This window comes from Oncorhynchus masou, chromosome 16 (genome assembly GCF_036934945.1).
Source record: "Oncorhynchus masou masou isolate Uvic2021 chromosome 16, UVic_Omas_1.1, whole genome shotgun sequence".
In the NCBI taxonomy this organism is placed as follows: Eukaryota; Metazoa; Chordata; class Actinopteri; order Salmoniformes; family Salmonidae; genus Oncorhynchus; species Oncorhynchus masou.
This window is the reverse complement of record NC_088227.1, coordinates 47,653,357-47,680,113: the sequence shown is the minus strand read 5'-3', so window position 1 is coordinate 47,680,113 and position 26,757 is coordinate 47,653,357. Positions and strand designations below refer to the sequence as shown.

Sequence of the window (26,757 nt, the reverse complement as noted above, 5' to 3'; positions counted from 1 at the left end):
GGTTAGAGGTAACATTAAACCACCGGTTAGAGGTAACATTAAACCACCCGTTAGAGGTAACATTAAACCACCGGTTAGAGGTAACATTAAACCACCGTTTAGAGGTAACATTAAACCACCGGTTAGAGGTAACATTAGACCACCGGTTAGAGGTAACATTAAACCACCGGTTAGAGGAACCACCGGTTAGAGGTAACATTAAACCACCGGTTAGAGGTAACATTAAACCACCGGTTAGAGGAACCACCGGTTAGAGGTAACATTAAACCACCGGTTAGAGGTAACATTAAACCACCGGTTAGAGGTAACATTAAACCACCGGTTAGAGGTAACATTAAACCACCGGTTAGAGGTAACATTAAACCACCGGTTAGAGGAACCACCGGTTAGAGGTAACATTAAACCACCGGTTAGAGGTAACATTAAACCACTAGTTAGAGGTAACATTAAACCACCGGTAAGTGGTAACATTAAACCACTGATGGACAAATATGCAGAGCATTTCGGGCATTGGTGTGAGAATGGCGCTCTTCAACGACTTCGATGAGATCAAGGCTCCTATTGGCCAGGAGGCAGATAGATTGACAGCTGGCTGCCCAGCCCTGCAACACCCCTTAGATTACACTGTCCAAAACCGGCTCAAGCGCTTGGCTCACACACATCACGGAGGTTCTATTTCACTTGCAGAGAGAGAGAGAGAGAGAGAGAGAGAGGGGACACAAGGACGGTTCTGTGCGGTGCTCCAATGTCAGTCCTGAACGGGCCATAGCTGAACGAGAGGAGCGTCATAAAGACCCACAGCTCCGGTACCAGGCTACCGCGGAAGCCCTTCGGATTAACTTTTCACTTGACTTCACTTCTCTTTAGAGCGACAGCTTTCTTCCTCTCGTGCGTCTCTCTACGGTTAGTCGGTGGAATGGCAGAGAAGCGACGCTCTTCGTGCAATCTGAGCGTCAAGGCGCACGCGTTCTCGGTGGAATCTCTCATCCGGGCAGAGAAGACACGGAAGCTCGGGGACGCCGACACCGGGGTGTGCTGTCTTGATGAGTGGACCGAGGTGTTGGAACTTCCCGCTAACGGAGGGGAGAGAGAGAAGAAGGTGTACGACCGGGGCAGCGAGATAGAGTGTGCTCGTGACGGCTCGCGTAAGTAAAGACCGTTCCGGTTGCAGTGGACTGATGGCACCGTATAAAAGTTAAAATACCCTCACCGCCACTCCGAGGCTCTATCATATCAGCTCCAAACACTCCAAAAACATCTACAACACGTAGCCTAAACTCTCTCCCACTATAGTCTAGTTACGCGAACTAACTAGTTACGCAAGATAAACCAAATGTAGCTGCATGCAGATAGTAAACTCTGACGAAAGAAGAATTACTAGGCTACAACTATTCTAACAGTGACTTTCACTCAGAAGGAATAGAACTGCAGATTTATTCAGACCCCTTATTCTCAAATGGATTAAACAAAATAAAATGTATCTCATCAATCTACATAAAATACCCCATAATGACAAAGCCGAAACAGGCTTTTAGAAAATTTTACTGATTTATACTATATAAATAAAAACAGAAATACCTTATTTAGTATTCAGACCTTTTGCTATGAAACTCGAAATTGAGCTCATGTGTATCCTGTTTCCATTGATCATCCTTGAGATATTTCTACAACTTGATTGGAGTAAATTCAATTAATTGGACATGACTTGGAAAGACTCACACCTGTCTATGTAAGGTCCCACAGTTGACAGTGCAGTCAGAGTAAAAACCAAGTCATGAGGTCGAAGGAATTGTACGTAGAGCTGCGAGACAGGATGGTGTCGAGGCACAGATCTGGGGAAGGGTACCAAAACATTTCTGCATCATTGAAGGTCCCCAAGAACACAGTGGCCTCTATCATTATTAAATGGAAGAATTTTGGAACCACGGAGAATCTTCCAGAAGGACAACCATCTCTGCAGCACTCAACCAAACAGACATTTATGGTAGTGGCCAGACGGAATCCACTCCTCAGTAAAAGACACATGACAGTCCGCTTGGAGTTTGCCAAAAGGCACGTAAAGGACTCAGACCATGAGAATCAAGATTCTCTGGTCTGATGAAACCAAGATGGAACTCTTTAGCCTGAATGCCAAGCGTCACGTGTGGAGGAAACCTGGCACCATCCCTACGGTGAAGCATGTTGGTGGCAGCATAATAATAATATATCCCATTTAGCAGACGCTTTTGTCCAAAGCGACTTACAAGTCGGCTGGGGCCACTACTTTTACATATGGGTGGCCCCAGCGGGAATCGAACCCACGACGCTTGGCGTTGCAAGCGCCATGCTCTACCGACTGAGCCACACAGGATTCGAGGTCTGGACTTGAACCCGATCTAACATCTCTGGAGAGACCTGAAAATAGCTGTGCAGCAACGCTCCCCATCCAACCTGACAGAGCTTGAGAGGATCTGCAGAGAAGAATGCGAGAAACTCCCCAAATACAGGTGTGCCAAGCTTGGAGAGTCATACCCAAGAAGACTTGATTCTGTAATCACTGTCTAAGGTGCTTCAACAAAGTAAAGGGTCTGAATACTTATCTAAATACGTTTCAATTTTTCATATTTAATCAATTTGCAAACAATTCTATAAACCTGTTTTTGCTTTGTCATTATGGGGTATTGTGTGTAGATTGACGAGGGGAAAAAACTATTTAATCAATTTTATAATAAGGCTGAAACGTAATAAAATGTGGAAAAAATCAAGGGGTCTGAATACTTTCTGAATGCACCGCAGATATATTAGTAGTAGTATTGTTGACCTGTATTAATGGTTGTTGTTGTTATATTAGTAGTAGTAGTATTGTTGACCTGTATTAATGGTTGTTGTTGTTATATTAGTAGTAGTAGTATTGTTGACCTGTATTAATGGTTGTTGTTGTTATATTATTAGTAGTATTATTGTTGACCTGTATTAATGGTTGTTGTTGTTATATTATTAGTAGTATGTATTGTTGACCTGTATTAATGGTTGTTGTTGTTATATTAGTAGTAGTAGTATTGTTGACCTGTATTAATGGTTGTTGTTGTTATATTATTAGTAGTATTATTGTTGACCTGTATTAATGGTTGTTGTTGTTATATTATTAGTAGTATGTATTGTTGACCTGTATTAATGGTTGTTGTTGTTATATTATTAGTAGTATGTATTGTTGATCTGTATTTATGTATTAATGGTTGTTGTTGTTATATTTGTAGTAGTAGTATTGTTGATCTGTATTTATGTATTAATGGTTGTTGTTGTTATATTAGTAGTATTATTGTTGACCTGTATTAATGGTTGTTGTTGTTATATTAGTAGTAGTAGTATTGTTGACCTGTATTAATGGTTGTTGTTGTTATATTATTAGTAGTATTATTGTTGACCTGTATTAATGGTTGTTGTTGTTATATTATTGGTAGTAGTATTGTTGATCTGTATTTATGTATTAATGGTTGTTGTTGTTATATTAGTAGTATTATTGTTGACCTGTATTTATGTACTAATGGCTGTTGTTGTTATATTATTAGTAGTAGTATTGTTGACCTGTATTAATGGTTGTTGTTGTTATATTAGTAGTATTATTGTTGACCTGTATTAATGGTTGTTGTTGTTAAATTATTAGTAGTATTATTGTTGACCTGTATTTATGTATTAATGGTTAATGTTGTTATATTAGTAGTATTATTGTTGACCTGTATTAATGGTTGTTGTTGTTAAATTATTAGTAGAATTGGTGACCTGTATTAATGGTTGTTGTTGTTAAATTATTAGTAGAATTGGTGACCTGTATTAATGGTTAATGGCTGTTGTTGAATGTGGTTGCTATATTTCTGGAACTGAATCCATAGTTTCGCTTTCTGAATGACCTCAACAATAAGCTCCGAGGTTTTCGGAACCTAATTCTTGACAATATCTAAATTAAGGCCGGCATGAATGAATTTAGCTATGTATTAAATTCAATAAAAGACTAATCTTCAACAGCCAAGTGCACAGCTATAATAATAGCCTAATAACGATACATAGGCTTAATGACTGACGTATACACTTGAACAGGTCTACAATTAGATATTTACAAAAGATAAACATTTAGCAAAGGGTTTGGAACTATTTAACCTATAGGCCTAGTTCAGAAACTCACAACTTTTGAAACATTAGCCTAAATAAATCACATGTTACATCTGTAAAATAATGATTCAAACATGAATGATGTGGTGATTATAGTCCCCGCTCTACTGTAGATATGTGATATATTATCCGGTTATCGGTCTGGTAGATAGAAACAGCTATGCCATTGAGTAATAGGCGGCTTTATGAGTCGCGTTACAATCATAAACATTCCAATTAGCGGCAGGAAAATGGCCCCCGAACGGAGCCGTTATATGAACGGGGTTTATACATGCATTAAAAACACACAAACACTGCACTGTTAAATTGTAAAATAAAATAAAAAAATATCATCCTGGTTATACGTCTGAAAGAGGGTTGTGGCTCCAGTATCGCGAGTTGTTTTTATTGGTGATTATTTAGGCATCACCGTGATACAGTAAAACCAACATGGTCGTAAATTAATAAATGCGACAGTAACGCTAATAACATGTCACTGAGTGGAGTTGTTTAAGCCTGTCCTATAGAGTTGTTTAAACCTGTCCTATTGAGTTGTTGTTTCCTGTCCTATAGAGTTGTTCATTCCTGTCCTATTGAGTTGTTTAAACCTGTCCTACTGAGTTGTTGTTTCATGTCCTATAGAGTTGTTCATTCCTGTCCTATTGAGTTGTTTAAACCTGTCCTATTGAGTTGTTCATTCCTGTCCTATTGAGTTGTTTAAACCTGTCCCATAGAGTTGTTCATTCCTGTCCTATTGTGGCCTGAATACCTATTCTGACAGCAACACAAACGTACCAGCCTGCTCTGGTCAGGTCTGGTCTGAGGAGCGGAACAGACACGGCCCGTTTGGCGGTTAGCTGTTTAGCGAGCCATGATTATTATAACACACACACACACACACACACACACACACACACATACACACATACACACATACATACATACATACATACATACATCCACGCACGCGCACACATACATGCACCCACGCACGCACGCGCACATACACACACCCCCTAACTGTTCCTTTAGGCCTGTAGTCACTAGACTATGAGTAGCCTATTGTACCAGTAGTATTATTACATTACAACATTAAACTGTCTTTCCGTAGCGGAGAGTTGTGACGTGGTGTTGGAGGCCCAGGCCCAGCGCACGCCGCCGGTAACAGTAACGGTTCCCGGAGAGGAAATGAGCGTGGACTTGCAGGGCTCCGACCTGTGGAAACGGTTTCACGAGATTGGCACGGAGATGATCATTACGAAGGCCGGCAGGTGGGAGAACACATTAACGTCATCACACACATTACATGACATTACGTCTCATTGACAGATGAAATAAAGAAGAAAGGAAAAAGAAGAGAATCGAACAAATAACAAGTCTTCGTGTTGAAATTGAAAGGATGTGCAGATGTTTTAGATAACCGAATTCTATCATAGCAGAACGTTTATGTATAATATTATAATAATAAAGTTATGTTTTTTTATCGGACTGATTCATTTATAAGAAGCTCAAAGTTTAAGAAAAGGAAATATCGTAAACATTATTTGGTAGCAATGTTGTAAAAAAAAATGTGTAGCTTCGACTAATAATAATAATAATAACAATGTTTTAAATATTTGTTTATTCTAATCTCATTTAAAGCATCATTTAGAAACTCCTGTCGGAGCCTATCGGTAATGAAATGTTTTTTATATTCTGACAGGCTCCGTTTCAGAATCATATATTAGTCTAATGGGCGGATATATCAATCTGTGAGAAATGTGTAGGATCATTTCGTGTTATGTGAAATCCTAATGTCAGCCACTGTAAATATGACTACCTGACTATGATGCATACAGATATGAAGCATTTATGTAACTCTATTTAATGTCGGACATCGACTTTCTGTTTTCCCGGTGCAGGCGGATGTTCCCCGCTATGCGCGTGAAGATCTCGGGTCTGGACCCCCACCAGCAGTATTACGTCGCCATGGACATTATCCCCATGGACAACAAAAGATACAGGTGGGGAATAATACCAAATAATTTACTAATCATTTATTATAGTATATATCAATTATAGGCCTACTGTGGCTACAGGCTATTCCTGTAGTTTTGGTCAAATTTGAAATAGGCTATATAGACTAACAGTGCTAGGGGTGGTTAAGATTGGAGACATTTCAATGGTTCTCTGTAACACATGGACAAAACAAGGTGTGTCGTATTGTGGGTATAGTATATGGAGGTAACATGGTAGACTATATTTAATATAGCAGAAAGGATTAAGGATTTGATAAAATCGTTTTCTTCGGTGGCTGGAGCAGGACAAATGGTGTTGGTCTGTCTGTTGATCAGTCAGAGTCAGAGATGGTTGTATCCCCGTGCCGTTTGGGAAGATAAACTCCTTTTGCACAGCTGACCTCCTAACCTCCCAGGCCTGAAGGTCTACCAACAAATGTTACAATAACAGGAACAACAAAAACCCCGTTTTGAAGTTATTCTCTCTCCCCCCCTCTCTGTCTATGTGTGTGCAGGTACGTGTACCACAGCTCCAAGTGGATGGTCGCGGGAAACGCGGATTCCCCGGTTCCACCACGTGTATACATCCACCCGGACTCGCTGGCTTCTGGTGAGACTTGGATGCGTCAGGTGATCAGCTTCGACAAACTCAAACTGACCAATAATGAGCTGGATGACCAGGGGCATGTAGGTTACCTAGACAACACTACTCACTGTATATATATTATACATACTGAATATTGTATATATTATGTCACCAACACTAAACACTATTATCTCTGTATTATTAGGCATAATTCTATAGATTGGTGGATGGATATATTTAAGTTCACTGATTGATGATCCTATATTATTTGTTATTCTACTGTGAAATACAGTGTCTTTAAACCTGTCAAATAAAATGAAGTAAAATAAAGTGTGTTTAAACCAGAGAAACCTGAGACTTCAATCTAATAACAGTAAGAACTTCTGCTTAAAATGTCATATTTGATCATATTTTTATTTTTATTATTATCATCTTTACTGTATAATATATGTTATGATTGATCAAAGGACAGAGGTCAGCGGTCTCTGGTATATATTCTGAGTAAAGAGATGCTGCTTATTGGCCTGGTTCCTCTCTAGTTTTCTTCCTTTCTAGAGAGTTTTTCCTAACCACTGTGTTTGGGGTTTTAGGCTGGGTTTCTGTACAGCACTTTGAGATATCAGCTGATGTATGAAGGGCTATATAAATATATTTGATTTATTATATTACTATATTATATTATTATACATTATCATATCTGGGTTGATTTCAGAGGAAATAAATAGATCACATTTTCCCCAGAAGTTTCATCCTCCAATTAGTATGATATGTATGGTAATTAGTATGATATGTATGGTAATTAGTATGATATGTAGGACAGTTAGTATGATATGTATGGTAATTAGTATGATATGTATGGTAATTAGTATGATATGTATGGTAATTAGTATGATATGTATGGTAATCAGTATGATATGTATGGTAATTAGTATGATATGTATGGTAATCAGTATGATATGTAGGACAGTTAGTATGATATGTATGGTAATTAGTATGATATGTATGGTAATTAGTATGATATGTATGGTAATTAGTATGATATGTAGGACAGTTAGTATGATATGTATGGTAATTAGTATGATATGTATGGTAATTAGTATGATATGTATGGTAATTAGTATGATATGTAGGACAGTTAGTATGTAATGTAGGACAGTTAGTATGATATGTATGGTAATTAGTATGATATGTATGGTAATTAGTATGATATGTATGGTAATTAGTATGATATGTATGGTAATCAGTATGATATGTATGGTAATTAGTATGATATGTATGGTAATTAGTATGATATGTATGGTAATTAGTATGATATGTATGGTAATTAGTATGATATGTATGGTAATTAGTATGATATGTATGGTAATTAGTATGATATGTATGGTAATTAGTATGATATGTAGGACAGTTAGTATGATATGTAGGACAGTTAGTATGATATGTATGGTAATTAGTACGATATGTATGGCAATTAGTATGATATGTATGGTAATTAGTATGATATGTAGGACAGTTAGTATGATATGTATGGTAATTAGTACGATATGTATGGCAATTAGTATGATATGTATGGTAATTAGTATGATATGTATGGTAATTAGTATGATATGTAGGACAGTTAGTATGATATGTATGGTAATTAGTATGATATGTAGGACAGTTAGTATGATATGTATGGTAATTAGTACAATATGTATGGTAATTAGTACAATATGTATGGTAATTAGTATGATATGTAGGACAGTTAGTATGATATGTATGGTAATTAGTACGATATGTATGGCAATTAGTATGATATGTATGGTAATTAGTATGATATGTAGGACAGTTAGTATGATATGTATGGTAATTAGTACGATATGTATGGCAATTAGTATGATATGTATGGTAATTAGTATGATATGTATGGTAATTAGTATGATATGTAGGACAGTTAGTATGATATGTATGGTAATTAGTATGATATGTAGGACAGTTAGTATGATATGTAGGACAGTTAGTATGATATGTAGGACAGTTAGTATGATATGTAGGACAGTTAGTATGATATGTAGGACAGTTAGTATGATATGTAGGACAGTTAGTATGATATGTATGGTAATTAGTATGATATGTAGGACAGTTAGTATGATATGTAGGACAGTTAGTATGATATGTAGGACAGTTAGTATGATATGTAGGACAGTTAGTATGATATGTATGGTAATTAGTACGATATGTATGGCAATTAGTATGATATGTATGGTAATTAGTATGATATGTAGGACAGTTAGTATGATATGTATGGTAATTAGTACGATATGTATGGCAATTAGTATGATATGTATGGTTATTAGTATGATATGTATGGTAATTAGTATGATATGTAGGACAGTTAGTATGATATGTATGGTAATTAGTATGATATGTAGGACAGTTAGTATGATATGTATGGTAATTAGTACAATATGTATGGTAATTAGTACAATATGTATGGTAATTAGTATGATATGTAGGACAGTTAGTATGATATGTATGGTAATTAGTACGATATGTATGGCAATTAGTATGATATGTATGGTAATTAGTATGATATGTAGGACAGTTAGTATGATATGTATGGTAATTAGTACGATATGTATGGCAATTAGTATGATATGTATGGTAATTAGTATGATATGTATGGTAATTAGTATGATATGTAGGACAGTTAGTATGATATGTATGGTAATTAGTATGATATGTAGGACAGTTAGTATGATATGTAGGACAGTTAGTATGATATGTAGGACAGTTAGTATGATATGTAGGACAGTTAGTATGATATGTAGGACAGTTAGTATGATATGTAGGACAGTTAGTATGATATGTATGGTGTGTATTCATCTGTGGATGTCCATCCTCCAATTCGTATAATACGTTACAAATTGCAATTCGTACATTATGTTACGAATTTTCTAAACGTATGATATTAAGTTACGAATTCCAATTTGTTGTGGGTAACGTTAGCTAAGTGGCTAATGCTAAGGTTAGCTCGTGGCTAACATTAACTAGGGGTTAGGGTTAGGAGTTATGTTAAAGGGTTAAGGGTTAGGGGAAGGCTTAGCCAACATGCTAAGTAATTACAAAGTAGCTAAAAGTAGCTAGTAAGTAGTTGCAAAGTTGCTAATTAGCTAAAATGCTTTCATTGTCCTTTGGGTTGCTAGACTTTGGCTTTAAATGCCCACCCATCCACCCCGACCACCCACCCTACTTTCATTTTTGCCTTAAATAAGTAACCTTCTCTTTTATGCAAACGTAACATATCATACTAATTTGAGTGTAACGGATTTACATTTATTATGTTACGTCTTGTCTATGAGACCAGGCTGGAAGATTAGTTTAGTTAAATTTTAATGTTTTCAGAATCATTGTTATATGTTAATCAGACTTAAACCCTCAGGCAGGACAAAATGTTTTTGGCCGTTCAAAGACAACAGTATGTGTATGTGTGTCTGTGTGTGTGTGTGTTTAAGAATGCATTTGTGCTTTACGGCGTGGGAATATGGCAGGTAATTCCATTGCTGTGTAATTGTGTGCGCCCGCGTGTGTATTCTGCCGCAGTCTAATTGGGCCCTAACCGGGCTGTGTGTGTGTGTGTTCAGATCATTCTCCACTCCATGCATAAGTACCAGCCACGTGTGCATGTGATTCAGAAGGAGCGTGGCGAGGAGCTGTCTCATGTTAGAACCGTTCCCCAGGGAGACGGAACCAGAACACTCAGCTTCCCAGAGACTGTCTTCACCACTGTCACCGCATACCAGAACCAACAGGTAACATTCATATAACGTTTAAACAACATTCACACAACTGTATCAGGACCTACAGACAGCCATACATACACGAGCCACTATACCACGTCACTGGCTACGAGAACCAACAGCAAACGTTTCCATATAACTTATAGAACATGCACGCAACATTTACACAACATTCACACAACCAAACCAGAACCAACAGGTAACATCCACACAACATTTACAAAACATTCAAACAACATTCAGAAAATATAGACAAACTAACCGTAAACAAACGTTTTCTCACCATCCAGCTCAGAACACAGTAAAGGCTGGAGAGCTCTAACTGTAGAGAGTATTAGAGTTAAAGGGAAGGAAACGAGAGTTCTGACTGTAGAGTATTAGAGTTAAAGGGAAGGAAACGAGAGTTCTGACTGTAGAGTATTAGAGTTAAAGGGAAGGAAATGAGAGCTCTGACTGTAGAGTATTAGAGTTAAAGGGAATGAAACGAGAGTTCTGACTGTAGAGTATTAGAGTTAAAGGGAAGGAAACGAGAGTTCTGACTGTAGAGTATTAGAGTTAAAGGGAATGAAACGAGAGTTCTTACTGTAGAGTATTAGAGTTAAAGGGAATGAAACGAGAGTTCTGACTGTAGAGAGTATTAGAGTTATAGGGAATGAAACGAGAGTTCTGACTGTAGAGTATTAGAGTTAAAGGGAAGGAAACGAGAGCTCTGAAACAACACAATGTGGCCAAAGTGACTTAGCTGTAGTCACCATCTGGTTACCTGTAACTTCAAACATACTTATGTTTTTGGGTTATTACATATTTATTAACTTATTTCCAGATAACGTGTAAACTGCCCACAATGCACTATTTCTCAACCTCATATGGAGGTTCTACTCTGTGCTACAGAGTTTGTAGTTCGTATGCTGCTCAAGCTGGCTAACGTTAGCCACTAGCCATGATACCATGTAACTACACTTCAGATCAAGGGTTGGCGGTGGTGAGCTTCAAACCACCAATCACAGGAAGTGTGATGTAATCAAGAAACAGATGGGGCATGTGCAGCATGCTCTTCCTGGAGTTTGTGGCTGTGTTATGTAGTGGGAACCTGTTAGCACGGCAGGCTGTGGTGCTCTATTTTTGTAGGTTTAGACACTCGTCTGCTCTCCTATCTGTTTATCAACGTTTAGCCACGTTCTCTGTGAAGTAAGCTAAGGCAGTTTTGTAACATTTTCCACCTTGTCTTAGTGCTAGCGCAGATAAAGAAGAGGAGTTGAGGAGATGATACTTGAGAAAGAGCCTGGTCTCTACTGTTTTTTGCTGGTCTCTAGTTAACATTATCGGATTCTACTGGACTATTCTGGAGTTAACTCGACTCTAACGCTATCTACTGGTCTTCACTTGTTTCTACGAGTCTTTACTATTCTCTACTGATCTCTGCTGGTATCTACTGGTCTCTATTGATCTCCAATGGTATCTACTGGTCTCTACTGATCTATACTGGTCTCTACTGATCTCCAATGGTATCTCCTGGTCTCTAGTATTCTTTACTGTTCTCCAATGGTATCTACTGGTCTCTGCTGATCACTACTGGTATCTACTGGTCTCTACTGATCTCCAATTTTATCTACTGGTCTCTACTGATTTTTAATGGTATCTACTGGTCTCTACTTTTCTGTACTGATCTCTGCTGGTATCTACTGGTCTCTACTGATCTCCAATGGTATCTACTGGTCTTTACTGATCTCTACTGGTATCTACTGGTCTCTACTGAGCTCCAATTGTATCTACTGGTCTCTACTGATCTCTAATGGTATCTACTGGTCTCTACTATTCTCTACTGATCTCCAATGGTATCTACTGGTCTCTACTGATCTCTAATGGTATCTACTGGTCTCTGCGGATATCCACTTGTATCTACTGGTCTCTACTGATCTTTAATGGTATCTACTGTCCTTTACTGATCTCTAATGGCATTTACTGGTCTCTACTGATCTTTAATGGTATCTACTGGTCTCTACTGATCTCTAATGGTATTTACTGGTCTCTACTGATATCTAATGGTATCTACTGGTCTCTACTGATCTCTAATAGTATCCCCTGGTCTCTACTGACCTCTAATGGTATCTACTGGTCTCTACTGATCTCTAATGGTATCTACTGGTCTCTGCTGATCTCTAATGGTATCTAATTGGTGCTACTATTTTCTACTGATCTCTAATGGTATCTACTGGTATCTACTGATTTATAATAGTATCTACTGGTCTCTACTGACCTCTAATAGTATATACTGGTCTCTACTATTCTCTACTTGGCTCTACTATTCTCTACTGATCTCCAATGGTATCTACTGGTCTCTACTGATCTCTAATGGTATCTACTGGTCTCTACTGACCTCTAATAGTATCTACTGTTCTCTACTATTCTCTAATGATATCTACTGGTCTCTACTATTCTCTACTTGGCTCTACTATACTCTACTGATCTCCAATGGTATCGACTGGACTCAAATTGTCTCTAATGGTATCTTCTGGTCTCTACTGATCTCTAATAGTATCTACTAGTCTCTACTATTCTCTACTGATCTCTAATGGTATCTACTGGTCTCTGCTGATCTCTAATGGTATCTACTTGGCTCTACTATTCTCTACTGATCTCCAATGGTATCTACTGGTCTCAAATGATCTCTAGTGGTATCTACGGGTCTCTACTGATCTCTAATAGTATCCACTGGTCTCTACTGATCTCTAATGGTATCTACTGGTCTCTACTGATCTCTAATGGTATCTACTGGTCTCTACTGATCTCTAATAGTATCCACTGGTCTCTACTGATCTCTAATGGTATCTACTGGTCTCTGCTGATCTCTAATGGTATCTACTTGGCTCTACTATTCTCTACTGATCTCTAATGGTATCTACTGGTCTCTACTGATTTATAATGGTATATACTGGTCTCTACTGGTCTCTATTATGCCCAACTGATCTGTAATGGTATCTACTGGTCTATGCTATTCTCCACTGATCTCTAATGGTATCTACTGGACTCTATGCTTCTCTACTGATCTCTGTTTATACCTACTGGTTTCTACTTATCTCTAATGGTATCTACTGGTCTCTACAATTCTCTACTGATCTCTAATGGTATCTACTGGTCTCTACTGATATCTAATGGTATCTACTTGTCTCCACATATCTTTAATGGCATCTACTGATCTCTAATGGTATCTACTGGTCTCTACTATTCTCTACTGATCTCTAATTGTCTCTACTATTCTCTACTGACCTCTAATGGTATCTACTGGCCTCTACCATTCTCTGCTGGCCTCCAATGGTATCTACTGGTCTCCACTACTCTCTACTGATCTCTAATGGTATCTACTGGTCTCTACTATTCTATACTGATCTGTAATGTTCTCTACTGATCTCCAATTGCATCTACTGGTCTCTAATGATCTGTAATGGTCTCTACTGGTCTCTACTGCTCTGTAATGGTCTCTACTGATCCGTAATGATATATTTTGGTCTCTACTTGTCTCTACTGGTGGTTCTGTCTTTACTGAACGATGTTTAATGTTTGAGGAGAGTGTAGAGCGGCGATACCTATAAACTGGACACGGGTAATACACACAAAGACACACACACTAAAACACATGCACACACCCACATGCGCACACCAACAAGCGCGCACACACACACACACACACGCACACACACACGCACACACGCACGCACACGCACGCGCGTGCACACACACACACACACACACACGCACACACACATATACACACACACACACACTCAGACCATAACTTCCTGGCTAATTGCTGTATCAAATTCTTGTTGTGAAATAAAAACAACATCAACAGCAACACCGACAACATCATCTATATAATAACACCACCAATATCATATACATAATAATATCAACAACATCAACAACATCATCTATATAATAACACCAACAACATCATCTAGATAATAACACCAACAACATCAACAACACCATATACATAATTACACCAACAACATCATTGTCTATATAATAACACCAACAAAAACATCTATATAATAACACCAACATCATCTATATAATAACACAAACAACGTAATCTATGTAATAACACAAACAACATCAACAACATAGTCTAGATAATTACACCAACAACATCATCTAGATAATAACACTAACAACACCATCTATATAATAACACAAACAACATCAACAACATCATCTATATAATTACACCAACAACATCATCTAGATAATAACACCAACAACATCGTCTACATAATTACACCAACAACATCATCATCTATATAATAACACCATCAACATAATATATATAATAACACCAACATCATCTATAAAATAACACCAACAACATCATCTATATAATAACACCAACAACACCATCTATATAATAACACCAACAACACCATCTATATAATAACACCAACAACACCATCTATATAATAACACCAACAACACCATCTATATAATAACATCAACAACATCAACAACATAATAACACAAACATCATCCATATAATAACACCAACAACACCAAAATCATCATCTATATAATAACACCAACAACATCATATATATAATAACACCATCAACATCATCTATATAATAACACCATCAACATCATCTACACAATAACACCAACAACACCAACAACATCATCTAGATAATAACACCAACAACATCATCTACATGATAACACCAACAACACCATCTATATAATAACATAAACAACATCAACAACATCATCTATATAATAACACCAACAACATTACAGTGCCTTGCGAAAGTATTCGGCCCCCTTGAACTTTGCGACCTTTTGCCACATTTCAGGCTTCAAACATAAAGATATAAAACTGTATTTTTTTGTGAAGAATCAACAACAAGTGGGACACAATCATGAAGTGGAACGACATTTATTGGATATTTCAAACTTTGTTAACAAATCAAAAACTGAAAAATTGGGTGTGCAAAATTATTCAGCCCCTTTACTTTCAGTGCAGCAAAACTATCTCCAGAAGTTCAGTGAGGATCTCTGAATGATCCAATGTTGACCCAAATGACTAATGATGATAAATACAATCCACCTGTGTGTAATCAAGTCTCCGTATAAATGCACCTGCACTGTGATAGTCTCAGAGGTCCGCTAAAAGCGCAGAGAGCATCATGAAGAACAAGGAACACACCAGGCAGGTCCGAGATACTGTTGTGAAGAAGTTTAAAGCTGGGAGACACACCAAACATGTGGAAGAAGGTGCTCTGGTCAGATGAAACCAAAATTGAACTTTTTGGCAACAATGCAAAACGTTATGTTTGGCGTAAAAGCAACACAGCTCATCACCCTGAACACACCATACCCACTGTCAAACATGGTGGTGGCAGCATCATGGTTTGGGCCTGCTTTTCTTCAGCAGGGACAGGGAAGATGGTTAAAATTGATGGGAAGATGGATGGAGCCAAATACAGGACCATTCTGGAAGAAAACCTGATGGAGTCTGCAAAAGACCTGAGACTGGGACGGAGATTTGTCTTCCAACAAGACAATGATCCAAAACATAAAGCATTATCTACAATGGAATGGTTTAAAAAAATAAACATATCCAGGTGTTAGAATGGCCAAGTCAAAGTCCAGACCTGAATCCAATCGAGAATCTGTGGAAAGAACTGAAAACTGCTGTTCACAAATGCTCTCCATCCAACCTCACTGAGCTCGAGCTGTTTTGCAAGGAGGAATGGGAAAAAATTTCAGTCTCTCGATGTGCAAAACTGATAGAGACATACCCCAAGCGACTTACAGCTGTAATCGCAGCAAAAGGTGGCGCTACAAATTATTAACTTAAGGGGGCTGAATAATTTTGCACGCCCAATTTTTCAGTTTTTGATTTGTTAAAAAAGTTTGAAATATCCAATAAATGTCGTTCCAGTTCATGATTGTGTCCCACTTGTTGTTGATTCTTCACAAAAAAATACAGTTTTATATTTTTGTGTTTGAAGCCTGAAATGTGGCAAAAGGTCGCAAAGTTCAAGGGGGCCGAATACTTTCGCAATGCACTGTATCTATATAATAACACCAACAACACCATCTAAATAATAACACCAACAACACCATCTACATAATAACACCAACAACACCATCTATATAATAACACCAACAACACCATCTAAATAATAACACCAACAACACCATCTAAATAATAACACCAACAACACCATCTAAATAATAACACCAACAGCACCATCTACATAATAACACCAACAACACCATCTACATAATAACACCAACAACACCATCTAAATAATAACACCAACAACACCATCTAAATAATAACACCAACAACACCATCTAAATAATAACACCAACAACACCATCTAAATAATAACACCAACAACACCATCTAAATAATAACACCACCAACACCATCTATATAATAACACCAACAACACCAACAACAGCATCTACATAATAACACCAACAACAGCATCTACATAATAACACCAACAACACCATCTATATAATAACACCAACACCATCTATATAATAACACCAACAACACCATCTAAATAATAACACCAACAACACCATCTAAATAATAACACCAACACCATCTATATAATAACACCAACAACATCAACAACAGCATCTACATAATAACACCAACAACACCATCTACATAATAACACCAACAACACCATCTATATAATAACACCAACAACATCATCTATATAATAACACCAACACCATCTATATAATAACACCAACAACACCATCTATATAATAACACCAACACCATCTATATAATAACACCAACACCATCTATATAATAACACTAACACCATCTATATAATAACACCAACAACACCATCAATATAATCACACCAACAACATAATCTATATAATATCACCAACAACACCATCTATATAATAACACTAACATCATCTATATAATAACACCAACACCATCTACATAATAACACCAACAACACCATCTATATAATAACACCAACAACACCATCTATATAATAACACCAACATCATCTATATAATAACACCAACAACAGCATCTATATAATAACACCAACAACACCAACAACATCATCTATATAATAACACCAACAACACCAACAACACCATTTATATAATAACACCAACAACAGCATCTATGTCATAACACCAACAACATAATCTATATAATATCACCAACAACACCATCTATATAATAACACTAACATCATCTATATAATAACACCAACACCATCTACATAATAACACCAACAACACCATCTATATAATAACACCAACAACACCATCTATATAATAACACCAACATCATCTATATAATAACACCAACAACATCATCTATATAATAACACCAACAACACCAACAACATCATCTATATAATAACACCAACAACACCAACAACACCATTTATATAATAACACCAACAACACCATCTATATAATAACACCAACAACACCAACAACACCATCTATATAATAACACCAACAACACCAACAACACCATTTATATAATAACACCAACAACACCAACAACACCATCTATACAATAACACCATCAACATTAGTTTTTTACATACAATTGATCAGGAGATGTAAAGATCAATCCCAAAACTATCCTTTTTGGAAATTAACTTTTATTTATAAAAACCTGATGTTTGAGAAAATCTGCCGGTATTTTATGGTTATTGCTTTGTTGTTTTTAGATGTTACGGTTTATAGTTGTGTTGTGTCCAGATCACCAAGCTGAAGATTGACAGGAATCCATTTGCCAAAGGCTTCAGAGACTCCGGACGAAACCGGTGAGTTGCACTGGGCTGTGTGTGATTGTGTGTGTGATTGTATCTGTGTGTGATTGGATGTGTGTGTGATTGTGTGTGTGTGATTGTATCTGTGTGTGATTGGATGTGTGTGTGATTGTGGGTGTGGCTGTAGGTGTATATTTGTATTTATTATGGAAGCCAAGGCAGCAGCTACTCTTCCTGGGGTTTATTATGGATCCCCATTAGTTCCTGCCAAGGCAGCAGCTACTCTTCCTGGGGTTCATTATGGATCCCCATTAGTTCCTGCCAAGGCAGCAGCTACTCTTCCTGGGGTTTATTATGGATCCCCATTAGTTCCTGCCAAGGCAGCAGCTACTCTTCCTGGGGTTTATTATGGATCCCCATTAGTTCCTGCCAAGGCAGCAGCTACTCTTCCTGGGGTTTATTATGGATCCCCATTAGTTCCTGCCAAGGCAGCAGCTTCTCTTCCTGTTGTTTATTATGGTTCCCCACTAGTTCCTGCCAAGGCAGCAGCGACTCTTCCTGGGGTTTATTGTGGATCCCCACTAGTTCCTGCCAAGGCAGCAGCTACTCTTCCTGGGGTTTATTATGGATCCCCATTAGTTCCTGCCAAGGCAGCAGCTACTCTTCCTGGGGTTTATTATGGATCCCCATTAGTTCCTGCCAAGGCAGCAGCTACTCTTCCTGGTGTTTATTATGGATCCCCATTAGTTCCTGCCAAGGCAGCAGCTACTCTTCCTGGGGTTTATTATGGATCCCCATTAGTTCCTGCCAAGGCAGCAGCTACTCTTCCTGGGGTCTAGCAAAATTAAGGCAGTTATTTACAATTGAAAGCATTACATGATATTTCACAACACATTGTGTGTGCCCTCAAGCCACTACTCTACAACACAATATCTATGTATACTGGTGTATATTATCTGTGTCTGCTTGTGTGTCTCCATATGTGTCATTTCATAGTTTTCATGTCTTCACTATTATTCTATATTGTTTTAACATTAGACAATGCACTTGTACCCAAATCACATTTCCATCATTTCTATCCCTTGTACAATCAAAAGTGTGATCATTTAAGAAATCTTTCAGCAAACAATGATACAAAAACTAAATGTATTGATCAGATTAAATTACAACATACAGTATATCATACTTTACTTTTTTAATTTCTTTGGTGCAGTTTATGGCTTTGGTGCAGTTTATGGCTTTGGTGCAGTTTATGGCTTTGGTGCAGTTTATGGCCTTGGTGCAGTTTATGGCTTTGGTGCAGTTTATGGCTTTGGTGCAGTTTATGGCTTTGGTGCAGTTTATGGCTTTGGTGCAGTTTATGGCTTTGGTGCAGTTTATGGCTTTGGTGCAGTTTATGGCCTTGGTGCAGTTTATGGCTTTGGTGCAGTTTATGGCTTTGGTGCAGTTTATGGCTTTGGTGCAGTTTATGGCTTTGGTGCAGTTTATGGCTTTGGTGCAATTAATGGCTTTGGTGCAGTTTATGGCTTTGGTGCAGTTTATGGCTTTGGTGCAATTAATGGCTTTGGTGCAGTTTATGGCTTTGGTGCAGTTTATGGCTTTGGTGCAGTTTATGGCCTTGGTGCAGTTTATGGCCTTGTTTATGGCCAGTACAACAGATCATCAAAAAGCACACAAAACAGCTCTCAGTTGATGATCACTTAAATGTCTGGTCAAACCTATAGATTTTACATGGAAACTGGTTTGTCTACTACAGATGTGGAAAACTATATAATGTATGGCTGTAAAGTAGAAACATTAAAAGATGATTTGTCCTACTATGATGATGACTGTTGTTACTTATTACTCCACAATAACAAGAATGGTCAAGAAACCAGTCTATGTTACAACAGGTGCAGAGAAATGCTTGTGTTTCTTGCTCCTTCAGGGCTGTCACGAGTCCGACCGAGGGTGGTTCCCTTTCCCGGGCGGGTGGCGCTCGGCGGTCGTCGTCACCGGCCTATTAGCTGCCACTGATTGTCTTTCCTCCCCCTCCTTGTATGTTTAGTGGTAGCACCTGTTTATGTTTAATTAGTTTGTCTTTATTAGACAGCCGGCCCGCCTGGTTGTTGTGCGGGATCATTTCAGTGTAACCTTCGGCTCTGTTGTAGAGGTACGTGTTAGTACTTGGTCGTGTATTTTCCGTTGCACATTTTGATTCCCTGTGTTTGGGAACGTAACTATTGTGAGCACCCTGTGGTGCGTTGGTGCTATTAAAGACGCACAGCATTGAACTCTCTGTCTCCTGCATTTGACTCCACACCCACGACACCCGGAGCATTACAAGGGCAGTAATACAATATCACTATGCAGGCCAGTAATACAATATCACTCTGCAGGGCAGTAATACAATATCACTCTGCAGGGCAGTAATACAATATCACTATGCAGGGCAGTAATACAATATCACTCTGCAGGGCAGTAATACAATATCACTATGCAGGGCAGTAATACAATATCACTCTTCAGGGCAGTAATACAATATCACTCTTCAGGGCAGTAATACAATATCACTATGCAGGGCAGTAATACAATATCACTATGCAGGGCAGTAATACAATATCACTCTGTAGGATAGTAATACAATATCACTCTGTAGGATAGTAATACAATATCACTATGCAGGGCAGTAATACAATATCACTCTGCATGGAGGTGATACAATATCACTATGCAGGGCAGTAATACAATATCACTATGCAGGGCAGTAATACAATATCACTATGCAGGGCAGTAATACAATATCACTCTGCAGGGCAGTAATACAATATCACTATGCAGGGCAGTAATACAATATCACTCTGTAGGATAGTAATACAATATCACTATGCAGGGCAGTAATACAATATCACTATGCAGGGCAGTAATACAATATCACTCTGCAGGGCAGTAATACAATATCACTATGCAGGGCAGTAATACAATATCACTATGCAGGGCAGTAATACAATATCACTATGCAGGGCAGTAATACAATATCACTATGCAGGGCAGTAATACAATATCACTATGCAGGGCAGTAATACAATATCACTCTGCAGGGCAGTAATACAATATCACTCTGCATGGAGGTGATACAATATCACTATGAAGGGCAGCAATACAATATCACTCTGCAGGGCAGTAATACAATATCACTCTGCAGGGCAGTAATACAATATCACTATGCAGGGCAGTAATACAATATCACTATGCAGGGCAGTAATACAATATCACTCTGCAGGGCAGTAATACAATATCACTCTGTTGGGCAGTAATACAATATCACTATGCAGGGCAGTAATACAATATCACTCTGTTGGGCAGTAATACAATATCACTCTGTTGGGCAGTAATACAATATCACTATGCAGGGCAGTAATACAATATCACTATGCAGGGCAGTAATACAATATCACTCTGTTGGGCAGTAATACAATATCACTCTGTTGGGCAGTAATACAATATCACTCTGCAGGGCAGTAATACAATATCACTCTGTTGGGCAGTAATACAATATCACTATGCAGGGCAGTAATACAATATCACTCTGTTGGGCAGTAATACAATATCACTCTGTTGGGCAGTAATACAATATCACTCTGCAGGGCAGTAATACAATATCACTCTGTTGGGCAGTAATACAATATCACTCTGTTGGGCAGTAATACAATATCACTCTGTTGGGCAGTAATACAATATCACTATGCAGGGCAGTAATACAATATCACTCTGTTGGGCAGTAATACAATATCACTCTGTTGGGCAGTAATACAATATCACTCTGTTGGGCAGTAATACAATATCACTCTGTTGGGCAGTAATACAATATCACTCTGTTGGGCAGTAATACAATATCACTCTGTTGGGCAGTAATACAATATCACTCTGTTGGGCAGTAATACAATATCACTCTGTTGGGCAGTAATACAATATCACTCTGTTGGGCAGTAATACAATATCACTATGCAGGGCAGTAATACAATATCACTATGCAGGGCAGTAATACAATATCACTCTGTTGGGCAGTAATACAATATCACTATGCAGGGCAGTAATACAATATCACTCTGTTGGGCAGTAATACAATATCACTATGCAGGGCAGTAATACAATATCACTATGCAGGGCAGTAATACAATATCACTATGCAGGGCAGTAATACAATATCACTATGCAGGGCAGTAATACAATATCACTATGCAGGGCAGTAATACAATATCACTATGCAGGGCAGTAATACAATATCACTCTGTTGGGCAGTAATACAATATCACTATGCAGGGCAGTAATACAATATCACTCTGTTGGGCAGTAATACAATATCACTCTTCAGGGCAGTAATACAATATCACTCTGTAAGATAGTAATACAATATCACTATGCAGGGCAGTAATACAATATCACTCTGTTGGGCAGTAATACAATATCACTCTGCAGGGCAGTAATACAATATCACTATGCAGGGCAGTAATACAATATCACTCTGTTGGGCAGTAATACAATATCACTCTGTTGGGCAGTAATACAATATCACTCTGTTGGGCAGTAATACAATATCACTCTGTTGGGCAGTAATACAATATCACTATGCAGGGCAGTAATACAATATCACTCTGTTGGGCAGTAATACAATATCACTATGCAGGGCAGTAATACAATATCACTCTGTTGGGCAGTAATACAATATCACTATGCAGGGCAGTAATACAATATCACTATGCAGGGCAGTAATACAATATCACTCTGTTGGGCAGTAATACAATATCACTCTGTTGGGCAGTAATACAATATCACTATGCAGGGCAGTAATACAATATCACTATGCAGGGCAGTAATACAATATCACTCTGTTGGGCAGTAATACAATATCACTATGCAGGGCAGTAATACAATATCACTATGCAGGGCAGTAATACAATATCACTCTGTTGGGCAGTAATACAATATCACTCTGTTGGGCAGTAATACAATATCACTATGCAGGGCAGTAATACAATATCACTATGCAGGGCAGTAATACAATATCACTCTGTTGGGCAGTAATACAATATCACTCTGTTGGGCAGTAATACAATATCACTCTGTTGGGCAGTAATACAATATCACTCTGTTGGGCAGTAATACAATATCACTCTGTTGGGCAGTAATACAATATCACTCTGTTGGGCAGTAATACAATATCACTCTGTTGGGCAGTAATACAATATCACTCTGTTGGGCAGTAATACAATATCACTCTGTTGGGCAGTAATACAATATCACTCTGTTGGGCAGTAATACAATATCACTCTGTTGGGCAGTAATACAATATCACTCTGTTGGGCAGTAATACAATATCACTCTGTTGGGCAGTAATACAATATCACTCTGTTGGGCAGTAATACAATATCACTCTGTTGGGCAGTAATACAATATCACTCTGTTGGGCAGTAATACAATATCACTCTGCAGGGCAGTAATACAATATCACTATGCAGGGCAGTAATACAATATCACTATGCAGGGCAGTAATACAATATCACTCTGCAGGGCAGTAATACAATATCACTATGCAGGGCAGTAATACAATATCACTATGCAGGGCAGTAATACAATATCACTCTGTTGGGCAGTAATACAATATCACTCTGTTGGGCAGTAATACAATATCACTCTGTTGGGCAGTAATACAATATCACTATGCAGGGCAGTAATACAATATCACTATGCAGGGCAGTAATACAATATCACTCTGCAGGGCAGTAATACAATATCACTCTGTTGGGCAGTAATACAATATCACTCTGTTGGGCAGTAATACAATATCACTCTGTTGGGCAGTAATACAATATCACTCTGTTGGGCAGTAATACAATATCACTCTGTTGGGCAGTAATACAATATCACTCTGTTGGGCAGTAATACAATATCACTCTGTTGGGCAGTAATACAATATCACTCTGTTGGGCAGTAATACAATATCACTCTGTTGGGCAGTAATACAATATCACTCTGTTGGGCAGTAATACAATATCACTCTGTTGGGCAGTAATACAATATCACTCTGCAGGGCAGTAATACAATATCACTATGCAGGGCAGTAATACAATATCACTATGCAGGGCAGTAATACAATATCACTCTGCAGGGCAGTAATACAATATCACTATGCAGGGCAGTAATACAATATCACTATGCAGGGCAGTAATACAATATCACTCTGTTGGGCAGTAATACAATATCACTCTGTTGGGCAGTAATACAATATCACTCTGTTGGGCAGTAATACAATATCACTCTGTTGGGCAGTAATACAATATCACTCTGTTGGGCAGTAATACAATATCACTCTGTTGGGCAGTAATACAATATCACTCTGTTGGGCAGTAATACAATATCACTCTGTTGGGCAGTAATACAATATCACTCTGTTGGGCAGTAATACAATATCACTCTGTTGGGCAGTAATACAATATCACTCTGTTGGGCAGTAATACAATATCACTCTGCAGGGCAGTAATACAATATCACTATGCAGGGCAGTAATACAATATCACTCTGTTGGGCAGTAATACAATATCACTCTGTTGGTTAGTAATACAATATCACTATGCAGGGCAGTAATACAATATCACTCTGTTGGGCAGTAATACAATATCACTCTGTTGGGCAGTAATACAATATCACTCTGTTGGGCAGTAATACAATATCACTCTGCAGGGCAGTAATACAATATCACTCTGTTGGGCAGTAATACAATATCACTATGCAGGGCAGTAATACAATATCACTATGCAGGGCAGTAATACAATATCACTATGCAGGGCAGTAATACAATATCACTATGCAGGGCTGTAATACAATATCACTCTGTTGGGCAGTAATACAATATCACTATGCAGGGCAGTAATACAATATCACTCTGTTGGGCAGTAATACAATATCACTCTGTTGGTTAGTAATACAATATCACTATGCAGGGCAGTAATACAATATCACTCTGTTGGGCAGTAATACAATATCACTCTGTTGGGCAGTAATACAATATCACTCTGTTGGGCAGTAATACAATATCACTCTGCAGGGCAGTAATACAATATCACTCTGTTGGGCAGTAATACAATATCACTATGCAGGGCAGTAATACAATATCACTATGCAGGGCAGTAATACAATATCACTATGCAGGGCAGTAATACAATATCACTCTGTTGGGCAGTAATACAATATCACTATGCAGGGCTGTAATACAATATCACTCTGTTGGGCAGTAATACAATATCACTATGCAGGGCAGTAATACAATATCACTCTGTTGGGCAGTAATACAATATCACTATGCAGGGCAGTAATACAATATCACTCTGTTGGGCAGTAATACAATATCACTCTGTTGGGCAGTAATACAATATCACTCTGTTGGGCAGTAATACAATATCACTATGCAGGGCAGTAATACAATATCACTCTGCAGGGCAGTAATACAATATCACTCTGCAGGGCAGTAATAAAATATCACTCTGTTGGGCAGTAATACAATATCACTATGCAGGGCAGTAATACAATATCACTCTGCAGGGCAGTAATACAATATCACTCTGTTGGGCAGTAATACAATATCACTCTGCAGGGCAGTAATACAATATCACTCTGCAGGGCAGTAATACAATATCACTCTGCAGGGCAGTAATACAATATCACTCTGTTGGGCAGTAATACAATATCACTATGCAGGGCAGTAATACAATATCACTCTGTTGGGCAGTAATACAATATCACTATGCAGGGCAGTAATACAATATCACTCTGTTGGGCAGTAATACAATATCACTCTGCAGGGCAGTAATACAATATCACTATGCAGGGCAGTAATACAATATCACTCTGTTGGGCAGTAATACAATATCACTATGCAGGGCAGTAATACAATATCACTATGCAGGGCAGTAATACAATATCACTCTGTTGGGCAGTAATACAATATCACTATGCAGGGCAGTAATACAATATCACTATGCAGGGCAGTAATACAATATCACTCTGTTGGGCAGTAATACAATATCACTATGCAGGGCAGTAATACAATATCACTATGCAGGGCAGTAATACAATATCAGTAATACAATATCACTCTGTTGGGCAGTAATACAATATCACTCTGTTGGGCATCAATACAATATCACTCTGTTGGGCAGTAATACAATATCACTCTGTTGGGCAGTAATACAATATCACTCTGTTGGGCAGTAATACAATATCACTCTGTTGGGCAGTAATACAATATCACTCTGCAGGGCAGTAATACAATATCACTATGCAGGGCAGTAATACAATATCACTCTGCAGGGCAGTAATACAATATCACTCTGCAGGGCAGTAATACAATATCACTATGCAGGGCAGTAATACAATATCACTATGCAGGGCAGTAATACAATATCACTATGCAGGGCAGTAATACAATATCACTATGCAGGGCAGTAATACAATATCAC

The 26,757-nt window shown here is 38.1% G+C and overlaps 1 protein-coding gene across 1 annotated transcript in view; it reads left to right on the top strand.

Annotated features, from left to right (window-relative positions):
- Positions 1 to 641: 641 nt before the first annotated feature.
- The window catches only part of LOC135557331 (T-box transcription factor TBX18-like), a 45,203-nt gene continuing 19,087 nt past the window's right edge, over positions 642 to 26,757 (top strand). The window contains exons 1-6 of the mRNA XM_064990513.1: positions 642 to 1,145; positions 5,237 to 5,396; positions 6,027 to 6,128; positions 6,638 to 6,809; positions 10,332 to 10,499; positions 18,252 to 18,316. Coding sequence (XP_064846585.1) covers positions 917 to 1,145; positions 5,237 to 5,396; positions 6,027 to 6,128; positions 6,638 to 6,809; positions 10,332 to 10,499; positions 18,252 to 18,316 — 896 coding nt within the window. The 5' untranslated portion in view covers positions 642 to 916. The remainder of the gene's footprint in view (positions 1,146 to 5,236; positions 5,397 to 6,026; positions 6,129 to 6,637; positions 6,810 to 10,331; positions 10,500 to 18,251; positions 18,317 to 26,757) is intronic.